Source organism: Bombus impatiens, unplaced genomic scaffold (genome assembly GCF_000188095.3).
Source record: "Bombus impatiens unplaced genomic scaffold, BIMP_2.2 scf_0899, whole genome shotgun sequence".
Lineage (NCBI taxonomy): Eukaryota > Metazoa > Arthropoda > Insecta > Hymenoptera > Apidae > Bombus > Bombus impatiens.
In genome coordinates this window covers 73,906-89,496 of record NT_177318.1, presented here as the reverse complement: position 1 = coordinate 89,496, position 15,591 = coordinate 73,906, and the positions used below count along the sequence as shown (strand labels likewise).

The window sequence follows — 15,591 nt, the reverse complement described above, 5'->3', positions numbered from 1 at the left end:
TGCGCAATTAGATATTTTATAGGATGGTTTCATAAAGTCACTTCCATGCTATGTTTGCTCGAGTATTATTCGTATGTAATTAACACAATTGTGGAAGATACAACCAAAACACGTTAAATGATAATATTTTGAGTATTTTAAGATAATTAGATGCTTTAGGGTGTACTATCTATAAACGTTATTTCAATAATACAAAATGTGTTAATATAATTAAATTATAACCTAAATACCAGTAACGCCGCGTTTACTGACCAGGGAGTTTACTGTGTTAGCTAACCATCGCTGCCACCATAAGTGGCTTTATAAAGAGACACTGATATGTATTGTAACAGACTACCGAGACTACTAGACTGTATTTTAGTAATGTGTTAAATAAATAAAAAGAAACGGTAATCTTATAGAATAATTATGTTAGAAACTATTAATAAGTGTAAAAAAACTTCAAATAAAAGATACTAACTTTCATTTTGTGCAATACATTTTTCTTTACTTAAAAATAAACGATTCTTTTTAATCTTTATTAAGAAAATATTCCTGAAATAAAGTATACATAATCTTCCATGAATTATAACTATTTTAGAAGTAATTTCTTAAGTAGTATATTGTAGTACACCTTATACTTGTAATATATGTGTCCTCAAAATTTTAACAATATCTCTAACAAAATTTCTATGTATTAAGTGAACAGTATTGACGTATACAGTAAGCTTTAAAAACTTCTATTTTATACATACTTAGTCTTTAATTTTGTAGTATCTCCTATGTAAATTATGAAATGTATTTTGCAAAATTCTGTCATCTGCGAATGCTCATCTGATTATTTTCTTAAATTAATAAAATGTTGAATAACAAAATTTTAAATAGTCTTGTTTTTATATTAGTTCAATTATTATTTTACATTATTTTTTGTTATGTAGACAATCTAAAGAACTGTAAAATATAATTCTTACCGATATAACCTAGAACTAATATATATTCACACGTGCACATGGCGCCACACATAAAAATGCAACCGAAATTGCTCAATGTGAATAGAACGCGGAATCAGCCAAAGAAACGCAAGATTACTCTTGTATTTGATGAGAACAAGAGACGGTACTTATATTAATATCAATTGTAGATTATATAGATTATAAGTTATATGTACATTTTATATTTTTAAATGCAGAGAATTTCTGAAGGGGTTTCGTAAAAGGAAATTACAAAGGCAACAGAAAGCTAAAGACGAATTGCAACAACAATTAAAAGAAGAACGAAAAAGAATTAAACATGAGGAAAGTATTCATATGAATTTTATTGTGATGCAATAATAAAGTATTGCTTTTACAGGCACGAGAACGTTATAAAAAGCTATTATCAAGCCGTGATGTTCCTGAAATTCAACAACTACTATCTCAAGAAGAATATGAAACAGAAGGACATACTGTCAGTATTTTGGAATTAAATGTTGCAGATCTAGCAGAGAAGAATGCATTAATTGGTGAAAATAAAGGCACTGATGAAGTGGAAAGTAATGAGACAGAAGAGAGTGATAAAGATTCTGAAAATGATGAAGAAATTGTAGGGATGCCTTTAAATGAAAAGAAACAAACTAAAAGTTTGAAAGAAAATGTAAAAGAGAAGCAAATTGACAATAGAAAAGATTTAAAGAAAGCAATAAAAAGAGCTGCATTGAAACAAGTGAAGAAGAGTAAAGCATTCCAACAAAAGCAGAAAATGGAACGTCAAAAGAATAAGAAAGAGAGTATGAGGAAACGTAAAAGAGTTGAAAAAGCTAAGAAACGTAGTGGGAAATTAAAAAAAAAGTTAAATCATTAAATCATCTCACAAAGTTCTTTTTTAGATATTGTAAATAAATATAATTTATAATAAACATTTTTACAATACTATGTCTTTTTTTTCATACTGCTTTTTGTGCTAGATGGACATATATCTTTATTTAGGCATTCATCACATTTAGGAAATCGTGGTAAACAAATTTCTTGTCCAAATCCAACAAGTAAATAGTTTACCTCGCTCCAGAGATCTTTGGGAAGCCATTCTTCCACTGCAATTCGAGTATCTTCTGGTATTTTAGTTGATTTCTTTACCCATCCTAATCTATTACAAATACGATGTACATGTGTGTCCACTCCAATACCGGAAACTTCACCCCATGCTATTTGCATACATATATGTGACATTTTTGGTCCTACACCTGGTAATTGACATAACTCTTTCAGAGTCCTAGGAATATCACCATTGTATTTCTCAATTAAAATTTTTGAAGTTTTCTTAATATACTGTACTTTTCTCTGAAAAGTAAAATTTCTTTTGGTCTGACATACTATTTAAGTAATTCTTTACTTCTTTAACATCTAATAAAATCTTTTTTATGATTTTATACTATTTTAATATATCTTACTTACATGATAATTAAGTATTAACAAACCACAATATTAAGTTCAAGTAATTACTAAGATATAAATTATACCTTCCAAAATCCAACTGGATATATAAGTTTTCCAAGAGTATCATCAGGAGTACCTGATATTAATTCTGGAGTACAACCATAAGTAATCAATCTTTGCATGGCAGCATGAGTAACTTGATCCTTAGTTTGACTACTGAGCATCAATGCTATTAATGATTGATACCTAGCAACTTTGGCAGTAGCATTTGGATCTATACATTTGTGACAACCCATCTCATCTACAGGTGCTGTTTTATGTTTTCGCATTTCCTTAACATTTTCTAAAATAGTTTCCCAATTTAATGGCATCCATTTATCTTCTACGGTCTCATTTTTCACAGTTCCATCTTGTAAATCTTCAACTTTAACTTCATTGGGTTTTGACTCAGTTGCATTTTTCATTTCTTCATATTCTATCTTTACTGGTGTGCGCTTTTTTTTCACGGTTTTATTTTGTAAATCTTGAACTTTAATTTCGGTATTTTTCGAGTCGGTTACATCTTTCATTTCTTCATACTTTATTTTTACTGGTGCACGGTCTTTTTTCACGGTTTCATTTTGTTGTAAATCTTCAATTTTAATTTCACTATTTTTCGAGTTAGCTGCATCTTTCATTTCTTCATGTTTTATCTTAACTGGTGTATGCTTCTTCTTCACAATTTTTTTTGGTGAAGCATCTTTATCATCAAAATAGCCCGATGTTGTAGATATATTTTTACTGTCACCTTTATTTTCAGATCGTAAGGACCTTGGCTTTGTAAGGACATCAAGCTTTAACTTTTTACTCATTTTATAAAGGTTACGACGCGATGAAGTATATATTAGAGCTCTACTTGAGATAAACAAAAGAATGTCATGTCGGCAAACAGCAATATAATTCAAAGATAACATAACCTTCCGCGCTTCTTCCGTGATTTGAACTAATAATTTAAATTTAGCAATATAAAAATTGATGATCTATTTATACTCATCAAATGCGTATATAAATACATACTACCAGATACTACTAATAACTACTAATTAAATATATATATTAAATGATTATATTAAATCAAATATGTTGTATTTATATAATAAAATAAATATAATATATTGTAAATTGAAGTCTATTGTTATATTTTCAAAAATCCGTACACGCGAAGAAAAAGTGGAATAATAAAGATTTAATAAGACTATATGTCATTTTTTAATTATTTATTTTTCTTATTTAATAAAAATACTTACATAAATGAATGAATAAATCATTAACTAATATAGTACGGATTTCACATAAATCATTGAAATAATATTATTGTTAATGCATATTCATTCTGTGGTAGCATTGAATCCAGACAGATACTTATTTAATTTCTTTGTTTTAAATATTCATATTTGTGAAGTGTTATTTTAACGAATTATATTACATTATAACGAATAAAATAGATCAATTAAAAAAAAAAGGAAAAAATGAAACTTATATATAAAAAAATGCGTGATAGACAAAAATTTAATGATATTATTTTATACAATGGAAATTGTTCTTTTGTTTTGTAAATGCAATTTCAAATTTAAGTAAAATTATATATATAAATAAAGATTATTATTTAGAAATTTCAATAATCATTTAAAATTTGTAGCTGATAGTCAGAATGGCTTAACCACAGATTATCTTATATATACATAATATTACCCAGTCTCAATAGATATACGAAAAGTCAGTAAAACAGAGTCCAAAATTTCATCAGAATGTTAAAATACTTATATTGTAAAAAGTATTTATATGTATATTAGTATATATATATATATATATATACTAACTAAATTGCATGCAATTAGAAGTATTAACTATAAATAACATAAGTATAAAAACGATAAAGTAATATAACAAAAATTGTGCAGTGTATTTCCCTTCACTGCTCCATATCACAACCATACCAATTTATTTTGAAAAGATGGGATTACTTTGTATTATACTTTATGTACTTTATCCTAATATATACACATACCTTTATTTTCCTAATACCACCTTGTGTTAGAGCTCATTTTTTCCCATATACATACATATAAGGTGAGCAAATAGTTTGTTACAAATATTGTCAGTCATACTTAATGCTGCCATCATATTAAACTGGGCAGAATAATACAAAATATTGTTTGTTTATACATGCATTCATAACTGGCCAATTCAGACCAATAATGTGCTAATATAAATTACTATTATATCAAGACAACCGATATTAGTATTACTATTAAACATGCTATGTATTTAAATAATAATCAAAATAATATATTTTTTTAAATAGCTTATATTGCATTGTAAATAAATTCTTCTAAAATTTACTATATGTAATATCTGGATTCAATGCTTATCTAACATATTACCAATGATAATGGACGGAGTGGAGGAATGCATAGATACAAACTAAAAGGTAAAATTTAAGAAAAATATGGTAAATGATATGTTACGCTATGACTTGTGCTGATAATTCACGGAAATAAAATTTCTTACATTTTAAAGTCAGGCAAAAGTGTTCAAATAAATTTATATGTATCGTCATCAAATAAAATTACTACTAGAAAAGATAAAGAAAGAATAATTCGCCTGTGTAAATAAACCACATAATTCACAAAAATGACAAAAATTGTGATTAAGGTTGGTTCACATAAAATTAAAAGAATGTTCGCATCGTGTGTTCTTACTACACATCGACGCATTTAACCTTTGTACTCAACCGGGAATCTGATTAGCAATGGTATTAGGACCAGTGGAGACAACCGAAGGAATTGTAGAATCCTGCATTAAGGTACGCGTTTCTTCTTCCTGATCAGAAAGTGGTATTGCTGGAGTATCATGCGAACTTGTCTGCTTCAGCTTCAGTTGACTCGGCAACTCCGTTAGTACCGGCCCGTACTGCGAAGTGGAACCCACCAGCAAGTCAGTTGATGGATTCAAACCGCCCAACATCTTTCCTCATAGCAACGCGTATATAAGATAAAGAAACGTACGAGCCAAAACACACATGGATGGCTTCCGGTAAATAAAACCAAACATAAAATATAAATCTACCAAACAAATTGTGCCTACCTGACCACTACTTCCAACCATTCCACCTCTTGGAGATTTACCACGACGGAAGAAACGCAGCCAGGCCCAACCGAAACCCAATAGAAGCCCTACTAACATCATGCTAGCACCTAATGCTATGGAACTTTTTGCAGCATCTTCAATATGTTCTTCAACGCTTGTTGCAGATGTAGTTGGATTCTCGTTTACCTTTATGTATAATTATTTTTGAATTTAGTTTCATACATTAGGCAACAAAAACACATAAATAATTGATAAAATAATTTACTTTAGAAGCATCAAAAAGTCGATTTTATACATTTTTATAAATATATTTTGCATGAAAATGCATAAGCAATAATGATAGTATTTTGTGTCCTTCTTATTTAGCCTTATACAGAGTTGACCATTCAACTGGGGCTGGCTGTAGCTCTGATTTTGTTGAAGATAGAGAAAAATCGTGGAGAGAAATATTGAATGTACAAAATCTATGTTCACAGGTATTTGTTTCCTTTCAATATGCAACGTTGCACTAGAAAACTGCAATTACATTCTTTTTCTAAGTGGAATTCTATAATTTTTTATAATCATTCAATTCTCTATAAAGGTATTAAGATATTTGAAAATATCCTTAGTTTAGAAGATACTTTAATTTTAATTTCATCAAATTTAGTTTAAGAAAGATAAGGAAAACATAAACGCAAGCATTCTGCCCTGTATGTTTCCTTGTTTCTCATAATCAAAGTTTCACAAGATTAAATTTGAGATATCTATTAAACTAAGCATATTTTGACCCAAAGTACCTTGACATTTTCTCGTAGAGTATTAAAAAATAAATATTAATGAAAAGAATATTAACTGGTTAATAAAAAATTATAGACTTCAATTTGAGAAAGAAGTGCAATTGCACTTTCCTACTGCATTGCATTCTAAAACAAAAGTGAGTTCTCTCTATAATTTTTCTCTATCTTCAGTGAAATCTGAGCTTGGTTGGTGCTTGAAATTGTGGTTTACCCTGTATATTACTATATCAAATATATACATATGTATGTATAATATATATCTATAATATATATGTATAATAAAGAAGATAATAAAAATAATGAGCAGATATGAAGTATTAAAAGTCAATTTTATAATGAATATTTATGTTTTATTACTATTATTATAAAATATTCTTTAATAATGAAAACCAATGCAAAAAAATTATTTTCCTAGAATGTAAACCAATAGAAATTTTTTGGAATAAAATAAAAATTACTGTCAGCTTTTAAATACCAAAGTAACAAGACACTTGTTAATTAAAGTAAGGCTATGTACTATGTATACATCATGCATTTACATATTTTGAATACAAAGACAGATCATGATTTCATTTAAATATATGTCATGCTGCTATCATCTATCAGAGATTAAGATACTCATAAATACGAAACATCATAGTGTAAGAAGGTTATAAGTACCTTTCTTATGATCTCTATTTTATTTTCTTGTGATGTGTCATCGGATACAAAACTGACCAGCATCATCGTTAAACCAGCAATGAAAAAAGATAAAGCAACCGAGAGTAATACCCATTCGAACCATTTCCTAGAGCTGAGTTTATGTCTTGATATAACTCTCCAGAAACCACTTCTTAAACTGCTACCACCTACAGCACCGTCACCTCCGCTATCATATGTGTAACCTACTGTTGTAGGTTGATAAACAGCACCACTATCTGGCATATCTTCTCGCGAAATATACGCAATTTTTACAATTTTCTCGGCCCACGGATGGGCACTTTATAATCACGCGTAAAACTTTTAGTTAAATCTATTGATAGGAGATGGGTAAAAAAATGGTATTACCCAATACAACGCACAAAGTGATATTATTCCGTTGTTAACGTGTCAACTTTCGATCAATGCTTCTAATTACTTCTGAACTTTTATTTCGTGCACTGTAATGGTAATTTTTCACCCTTTTCTTGGTATATACACACGCATATGTATATATATATATATATATTCGCAATGCAGATACAATGTGCAACTATGATCAGGTATGACATACAGATGCCCAGACGTCATGTATCAAAAACCTACTACGTATGTCATAGATATCACGGATTAGAGTTATACCAGTGATATCAATGTTAGAGATTATACTATAGCCGCATGGTGACACCATAATCGGATTTCATACGATTACATATTTGATAATTACAGATTAATTTTGAGAATAATAATAAAATAATTACTAACTCTGTAAAAGACATTATACGAACTTCAAGATTGTTCTACTGATGAATTAATGAGATAAAATTCTCGTAAAAACGAAATAATTTCCAAGCTGCGTAATAGATTTTTATTAAACGAGATTTTTATTAGAACATAATATAGTAAAATATAAAAGATAATTAACGAAATGTCCATAATTGTTATTGTAGTTAAATAAAAAAATATTAAATGCTACATGTTTATGAAAATGTAAGTTAATAATTATACGGTTTTATAACTAAGTCCAGATGTAACATGTGAATCTACATTCTTATCTTTAGTTTAATATGACACCTGTGATAGTGATAGCGGTTTTATTACTTTTCTATTATATCATACAAATAAGATAAGTTGTTACACCCAAAAACTATACTCCAGAACACATAAAAATAAACGATTTATGAATAAACGTTATATTTGATTCGTTTCCTATTTTATGTTTTCTTAAAAAAGAAACCGGTTCCACTATTTTATGATCCGTAGATTCGTAAAAATTTACGTACTTTCTTGTAAATAAATAAACGAAAATACATATGAAGTGTTATTCTGCTTCATAAACTGATCAAATTAAGCCCTACGAATTAAATATGTGTTTACTTCTTTTATGTTTTCTCAAAAGATTAAAGAGTAAAAATTAAAATGTTTAAATTTAAATACTCTGTAAATCAAAAGACTTTTAATGTTTCTTCATGTATAAATTTAAAACTAAATTATAAAATTTTCTATAAAGATAATTAATTATGTCAGCGATTAATGTATATGTACGTATATATATGTAAAAAAAAAATATCAATATATGAATATAAAAAATACCGTAAATTGCACATGCATATGTACATATATACTGCAGATTCTATCATTGTATATGTCCTATAGCTTAATGAGTGGCCGCTATATTTACGTGTATCAGCTGTGGAATGACAGGTGGGATAAAAAATGGCTGAAAATGGGTTGGGGTCGGATGCTGGGTCTCAAGAATACCTCGCAACAGAGGTTATTAATTTAGATATCGAAGAGGTAATTAATTATATTCGCTGTAGAAATGTTTAAGTACAGTATAAAATTTCTAATTTTCAGGTTATGTTCTCATAACTCTCTTATTCTATTACTGTTTTAGTATGTTTATAAACTTAGTATAACATGTAGAAATTGCAATTATTTTATTTCATTTTACTTTGTTGATATTGAAATCTATTATATACTTCCTTCTTATTATTTTACCTTTACTTACGTTCTCACTTTACTCTATTAAATTTAATTATATTATTACCTAAATTATCATATTTTATTGCCAAATCTATTGGAGTTATATATATTTTATAATTTTAGTTGGATAACACAGAGTATGCTATACCAGCTGTGGAAGAATTACCCTCCTTAGAAAGTATATTGACAGAACCTGATTGTACATCATTATCTGGAACAGATGATGACTTTGGTTTAACATCAGGTGAAAAGCTAGGGAGTAGTGAAACAACAAGTGTTGGGAGCCATTTATCCTTAAACTCTTTAAATAAATCAAACAAAGCTTCACAACCAACGTCCTCTGGTGCTATTTTGAGACATGTTATATTAAAAGGGATATCGTCACAAATTATATCAGCTAGTGTGAGGGAAAATATTTTCTTTACCAAAAGCCTGTAATTACGTTGAGTTTATAATATATTGTCTTTAATTGTTTTTCTTTTTTTGTATAGGAGAAGGTTAATGCTGGGTTAGCAAGTGCAGTTGCTGCTGGAGGGAATATGTTAGTAGTTGGAACTAGTCATGGTCTGGTATTAGGTTTTGATTCTTCACAGACATTAAGATGGTGTGATCAGGAAGCAAGGCACCAAGGATCTGTATCTGCATTATGTTTCAATCATGATGGAAGCAGGATATTAGCTGGATTTGCTAGAGGACATATATTAATGATAGATAGTTCTAATGGAAAAGTATTAAGGACACTTACTGATGTACATCCTCTTGATACAGCTGTGTTACATGTTAAAGTGAGATTATCTCATATCATTTCACATATAACTGTGACATATAACTTGACATATAATTGTGTGAAATTTTCATTAATAAAAAACAATTTCTGTATAGTTCACAGATTCACCAAAGGTAGCATTATGTAGTGATAGTGGTGGATCCGTTTTTGAATTAAATTTTACAAGGGTTATGGGTGTAAGAGGCTGTGATAGCAGGTGTTTATTTAGTGGATCTAGAGGTGAAGTGTGTACATTAGAACCATTGTTATTGAATCATCTGCCATCACATGCCCTGAAAAATTATACCTTAGTGGCAATGGCAACATTATCAAAGGTTTTTATCTATTGCTAAAAAAGATTTTGATATTTGTAGTATACATGTAATCTTATATTACTTGAATTTTGTAGGTAATAGTAGTTTGCATAAGACCACGAATGCGTGTTGTGTTAACTCATCCTTTATCTGGTGCACCTATAGCACCACCACAACTATCTTGGCAGCTTGTTGTTATACAAGCAGCAGATGCTTCTCGTGTAATTGATCCTGTTCTGGCTCTTGCAAGAGATGATGTGGTTCATTTTTATCAAGTATACAGTTTATATAACATAATTCTATTTATTAAACAACTATATTGCTAATAAATATATATTGATAAAATTTTTTTATTAGGTATGTACTGAAGCTGGTTCAAGAGTAAAATTATCTCCCTTAAGAAGAATGACTCTTCCATATACAATAAGTAACTTACGATGGTTAAATCCGAGATCATTAGCAGTATTGGATACACAAGAAAGATTACATTTATTAGATGTAAGAGCACAGGATAACTTGGAAACTTTAGATATGAGTCGCGTTGGTATTTCATATGCATCTAGCCATTTCAAAGGTCTGTCCACTGGTGGAAATGTTTCAAAGGTATTAATCAAATCATTGTACTATTTAATTATCAATTTTAGATCAATAATCTATCAAATTTAGGTTGATAATCACATTGTTTTGTTTTATAAAACTACAGGCAATGGCATTGGCTGGTGAAAGAGCATGTTATAATACTGTTGTAACATTTGGTACTCAACTTTTACTATTGGGTACCAAAAGTTTACATGTAGTCTGTATACGGACATGGACTGAACGATTGCGACATTTAACGATGCAGGTTCGTACATATATTGGAATTATATAATTTTTTACTTTATTACATATTTTGTCATTTCAGAGAAGATATCCAGAAGCATTAGCTTTAGGACTTTCTTTTTATCAAGATAAAGGGAAAGCAGTTGTTGGTCTACGTGGTTCGAAACAACGTCGTAAACAAATAGCTCGCGATAAAGTATGTCAAGTTTTGATTCAATATATGGAAGAATTGAATCACTGTCTTGCAGACGAAAATGCAGAATTTGAAATAGTCACAACTTGTGTAGATTATTGTATACAACTAGAAAATACAGATTTATTATTTGGAAAATTATGGGACTTAGTTTCGGAGTCCGAAGGATTAAAAGCGAGTTATTTACATGCCCTCGAAAATCCTTTATTGGATGGGAGCTTACGACCGCGACTACCACCGTTAATAGCTCAACAGCTAGTTACCCTTTACGATCAAGAAGAAAAAGTAGATTCGCTTCAAGCAATTATAGTGTTATTAGATGTTGATTGTTTAGATATCCATCAAGTAAGTAAACATATTTATATTTTTTTAATGTTTTTATTTGATTAAAAAAAGGTAATCTATGAAAATTCAATCTAAAAGTACTTACTTGTATCTAAAAATATTATAGGTAACAACACTTTGTCGGCAACGAGGTCTCTGGGAAGCTTTAATACACCTTCAAACGACGGCATTAGGTGACTTTACTGCTTCAATTCATCAATTAGTACCAATATTACAAAATATGTTAACGAATTCAAAGGATTCGTTAACTCGAGATAGTATACAACTTGGCAATGCACTTTTGGTCTATGCTAGTTGCTGTCTTGCCGGTCGTGGTTTTCCCAGAGATGAACTTCCCGAGGGTATGTCCCAAAGAGCAAAAACAGATGTATTAAGAGCATTGCTTTCACAGCATTCGAGTTTGGCTAATGATACAGAAAGACAATATCCGTATCTAAGAACTTTGCTACAGTTTGACGCAAAAGGGTTCCTCGACGTGATAGCAATTGCCTTCCAAGAGCCGGAATTTACGTCTGAGATGGGTCTCAGACAACGGCAAAGACTCATAGATATATTATTAAATATCGTTATGCCTAGCACACCTTTAAGTCCAAGGAATCCTGATTATATTACTGACGAACAGAGAAATTTAGTTCTTATATTTATAGCTAATGAAGTTGCAGAAAATACTGTTAATTTAGAACCTAGTATGTTAAATAAAATGATAGAAATATTATGTACTGACTCAAGTATGGGATCATCAAACGAGCTTAAGACTGATAAAGAAAGTGCAATACTGGGATTATTGCGTTCAAAAAAATTGCGTAATATATCGGATAATACTTTACTTAATTTAGCAGAAAGAGCCAATTTGTAAGTATATGTATATAAATATAAAACTTTACACATGTATACTATTATTTAATTTTGATTGTGTACCACATTTTTATTAGCTAGATAGAATATATTCATAAAAAAAATATTATAGTGTACCTGTCAATATTACATTTCAAGAAATTATATAGCATTATTAATATTAATAGCATCATACATAGTAACTTGTATCGCAGTATATAATGTTACAGTATGCGTGTTGCGGAGTTGCTGTATAGCGCCAGAGAAAATTGGATTGCAGTTTGTAAATGTATGATACTGCATCCATCTAGACATCATGATATTTGGCTCTGGTTAAAACATCTTTCTCCAAATTCGTTGCAATTAGTCATAATGGCAAATGCCGTAGCTCTGGTGGGAATTAATGCAAATCAATTTGCTATGTTGATAGCAACACATTTGCAAAACAACGTTTCTGAAATTTTACAAATACTAGAAAATACTCCAACCTTACAATATACTTTACTAGAAGCTTTATATCAAATAGTACAATACAAAGAAGAAGATATCACATTAGAGCTTACGACTGAAATGTTAGAAAAATATTTGGAATTAATGTGTAAATTACAACCAGACCATGTTAGTAAAATTTTGTACTATAGATAGATATTGAAATATATTATTAACTTTAGTTATTTTTTAAAATTTAGGTTGTTGAGCATATTCAAGGATTTCATGGTTGTAGACTAAATGAAGCATTGCAAATAGTTCAGAAAGCGAATCACAAAGATGCTGAAGCAGTAATGTTAGAAAAATTGGGAAATTATCAGGATGCGTTTGATATTCTTTTGAAAGAATTTCAAAATAATTTAGAATTGGTACATTGTATGAAAATAATGTAATAATATTAATTATTACTTTCTATTTTAACAATATTTACTTTTAGTATTGTCAGAACAAAGTATCAGAAAATGCATCAATTCACAGTGCAATACAACTAGCAGGAATATGCAGACGATCTGCAGGAAATTTAGATTGGATGCCACTTGTGGAAACTATACTTCAAACACATTCAAATAGTACTAACAAAGAAGGTATGGTATATTTTGACATAATGGCAAATCGTAAATAATACTTTCTAATTATCTAACGAAATTACAGTTGAAAAATTAAGCGGAAAATTATTAAGAATTGCACTAGAATTTCTTAGTGGAACAACAGCATTATCAACTGTATTAGAGCAAATATTGAAACATCCATTGGCGACAAGTGGAACAATAGGTGACATAAGAAAATTATTATCTGGAGTACTTACACATTCCCGATATGAACAAACTTTAGTTGAAACTACTGCACGTTTGGTCAGTTTGGAGCTTCACAAGGCACTGAAAAAGTCGCTTAGGTATGTATAGGTCCATATAAGTAATTTTTTAATACTAACGTAATAGTTATTTAATACTAACATTTTTATGTTTTTTAGGGATGCAGGAAGAGCTTGTGCAAGCGTATCAGTAATCTGCTCAATATGTAGACATTTGTTATCACAATGTACGGAATACATAATAGTTTTCAGTTGTGGGCATGGTTTTCATTCAGAATGTTTAGGAGAACCTAAATCTTGTTATAAATGTTTAAAGTCTAAGGGATGGGCACCTATTGTTACTAATATCACACATACTACTAAATCATTCCATGTAAGTAATATATTAATTTCGTTTCTAAATAAATATATCATACATGTATATTATTAAGATATTGTTGATATTTTTATAGTAAAATTTAAATTTGTTGTTTTGTAGGAACATAAACAAATTCTACCACCAGAATTTATGCGTAATAAAGATCTTTCTCTAAGACTTGCACCACCTACTTCCTTACCGGATCTTGAGGGTATTTTTTAATCTAGTCTTTGAATATCACAATTTAATATCACACTTACCCCTGGTGTGTAACAGTCTGTTAGTAGAAATGACTGCTGCGTGTTATACATGTATTATATATTACATTGGATCTCTTATTTTTCATTCCATGAACAATTAGATTGTTCTGTTATCATATTTTATATGCAAAATTAAATTATAATTGTTTTTATCAAGGCTTTCTTTTACATATATAAAAATACGCCATCCATATTTTTCACTATTTCTGGAACTGTGGTATTTAAGATATTTTTCTGCTTAGCAGGATTCGAATATTGTATCTTTGTATATTGTAAATTAATATAGCTATATTGTGTATAGTATTGATAAGGACTTGTATACTTTTATCGATGTAAATTCCATTTGCCCAATGTGCAGCACGTTGCCAAATATCAGTCATTAAGTAAATAAAGATAATAATTAATTAATTATATAAAGTCATTATTTACTATTAATATTTATGTACATTATCCTAGATACAATAGTTCAATTTGAAAACATTTTAGATATTTCATATCTAAGACTGTACAGATTATAAATATATTTTATGTTGGATAATATGGATGAATTGATTTGCGTTTAACGTTTTTGATAATAAAAACAGGCTTTTTAGGCATATTTTCCATTAGAACATAACTAGGATTAATTGATTCATAACCAAGTAGTTCACCAGTCAATAATTTTGCAACTAATGAAAAGGCACTTAAGTCATATGCAGGAAAACTCCTTGTAGGTAGTAATTCAATAGTGGTAACATATTTATCAATCGCAGATTGTAATTTTATAAGACGTGGCATAATATTTGATATGCATAAGAGTTGTTGCAACTGTAATTTGAAAAAATAATTTATATTAAATATTAATATTTATACTAGTAAAATATTAAGCAAGTTTTACCTTGCTATCACATTTTTGTAAGCTGCTTATAAATTTTTCACTTTTGGTAATTAGCTTGTATCCTTTTAATATATATTCTTGATCATAAATGGACTCATGACGTTGTAATGATACTTTGAATAGAATAATTTCTTTTTTTATTTTATTAAGAATTATTGATAATGGTACTCCATGCAATGTTCCACTACCCATTCGTATTTTAGAATATTTTTCATAAATCTATACATATAGTTAAATTATTTTAGAATTCCTATATTTCTCCAACAAAATACTTTATTTCGCAATAACAGAGTGAGATTAAAATTAAACAAATATAAAAAGTGAAAAAACATAGTTTTGAGTATGAAAAAAAGTTTTTTTAATAGTAAAATAAATATTACCTGACGATTTATAGAAGTCCATATACCTGCAATTTGATCAGCAAATTGTTTTATTTCATTTTCCGTTGGTTGATGTGCTTCAGCTAATTTCCATAAAGATTCAAGTTTATCCGCGAGACTACGTGATACGTTATGGAAGTACATGAGTTTAACATCCAATTCGTAACTGATCTTTGAATT

The 15,591-nt window shown here is 29.1% G+C and overlaps 5 protein-coding genes across 9 annotated transcripts; 2 read left to right on the top strand and 3 right to left on the bottom strand.

The window, feature by feature from the left end:
- The first annotated feature begins 30 nt into the window (after positions 1 to 30).
- LOC100749454 (nucleolar protein 12) lies at positions 31 to 1,886 on the top strand. Of its 4 annotated transcripts, none has more exons than XM_012390922.3 (4): positions 31 to 389; positions 964 to 1,095; positions 1,169 to 1,274; positions 1,330 to 1,886. In XM_012390922.3, the coding sequence occupies exons 2-4, from the start codon at positions 989 to 991 to the stop codon at positions 1,816 to 1,818; spliced, it is 702 nt and encodes a 233-aa protein (XP_012246345.1). In that variant the 5' UTR covers positions 31 to 389; positions 964 to 988; the 3' UTR covers positions 1,819 to 1,886. The 4 variants fall into 4 exon arrangements, with proteins under 4 accessions (XP_012246345.1, XP_012246344.1, XP_012246343.1 ...); XM_012390921.3 differs by having other exon boundaries at positions 32 to 389; positions 918 to 1,095; XM_012390920.3 differs by lacking the exon at positions 31 to 389 and adding an exon at positions 496 to 702.
- On the bottom strand, positions 1,815 to 3,426 carry LOC100743117 (endonuclease III-like protein 1). Its single transcript, XM_012390918.3, has 2 exons — positions 2,474 to 3,426; positions 1,815 to 2,294 (listed from the first exon to the last, which is right to left on the bottom strand). The coding sequence occupies exons 1-2, from the start codon at positions 3,341 to 3,343 to the stop codon at positions 1,887 to 1,889; spliced, it is 1,278 nt and encodes a 425-aa protein (XP_012246341.1). The 5' UTR covers positions 3,344 to 3,426; the 3' UTR covers positions 1,815 to 1,886.
- Positions 3,427 to 4,466: 1,040 nt separating this feature from the next.
- LOC100743236 lies at positions 4,467 to 7,586 on the bottom strand. Of its 2 annotated transcripts, none has more exons than XM_003492937.4 (3): positions 6,959 to 7,586; positions 5,517 to 5,705; positions 4,467 to 5,396 (listed from the first exon to the last, which is right to left on the bottom strand). In XM_003492937.4, the coding sequence occupies exons 1-3, from the start codon at positions 7,220 to 7,222 to the stop codon at positions 5,160 to 5,162; spliced, it is 690 nt and encodes a 229-aa protein (XP_003492985.1). In that variant the 5' UTR covers positions 7,223 to 7,586; the 3' UTR covers positions 4,467 to 5,159. The 2 variants fall into 2 exon arrangements, with proteins under 2 accessions (XP_003492985.1, XP_012246339.1); XM_012390916.3 differs by having other exon boundaries at positions 4,467 to 5,342.
- A 1,026-nt stretch (positions 7,587 to 8,612) lies between these two features.
- Positions 8,613 to 14,562, top strand: LOC100742320 (vacuolar protein sorting-associated protein 8 homolog). The gene is made up of 15 exons (XM_012390915.3): positions 8,613 to 8,773; positions 9,086 to 9,364; positions 9,454 to 9,747; positions 9,845 to 10,063; positions 10,138 to 10,317; positions 10,400 to 10,645; positions 10,746 to 10,886; positions 10,947 to 11,402; positions 11,509 to 12,254; positions 12,467 to 12,854; positions 12,926 to 13,093; positions 13,162 to 13,309; positions 13,377 to 13,617; positions 13,696 to 13,909; positions 14,015 to 14,562. The coding sequence occupies exons 1-15, from the start codon at positions 8,693 to 8,695 to the stop codon at positions 14,114 to 14,116; spliced, it is 3,903 nt and encodes a 1,300-aa protein (XP_012246338.1). The 5' UTR covers positions 8,613 to 8,692; the 3' UTR covers positions 14,117 to 14,562.
- LOC105681403 lies at positions 14,122 to 15,589 on the bottom strand. Its single transcript, XM_033323304.1, has 3 exons — positions 15,412 to 15,589; positions 15,032 to 15,250; positions 14,122 to 14,961 (listed from the first exon to the last, which is right to left on the bottom strand). Exons 1-3 carry the CDS (start codon positions 15,553 to 15,555, stop codon positions 14,680 to 14,682), a joined length of 645 nt encoding a protein of 214 aa, XP_033179195.1. The 5' UTR covers positions 15,556 to 15,589; the 3' UTR covers positions 14,122 to 14,679.
- Between the last annotated feature and the right edge of the window lie 2 nt (positions 15,590 to 15,591).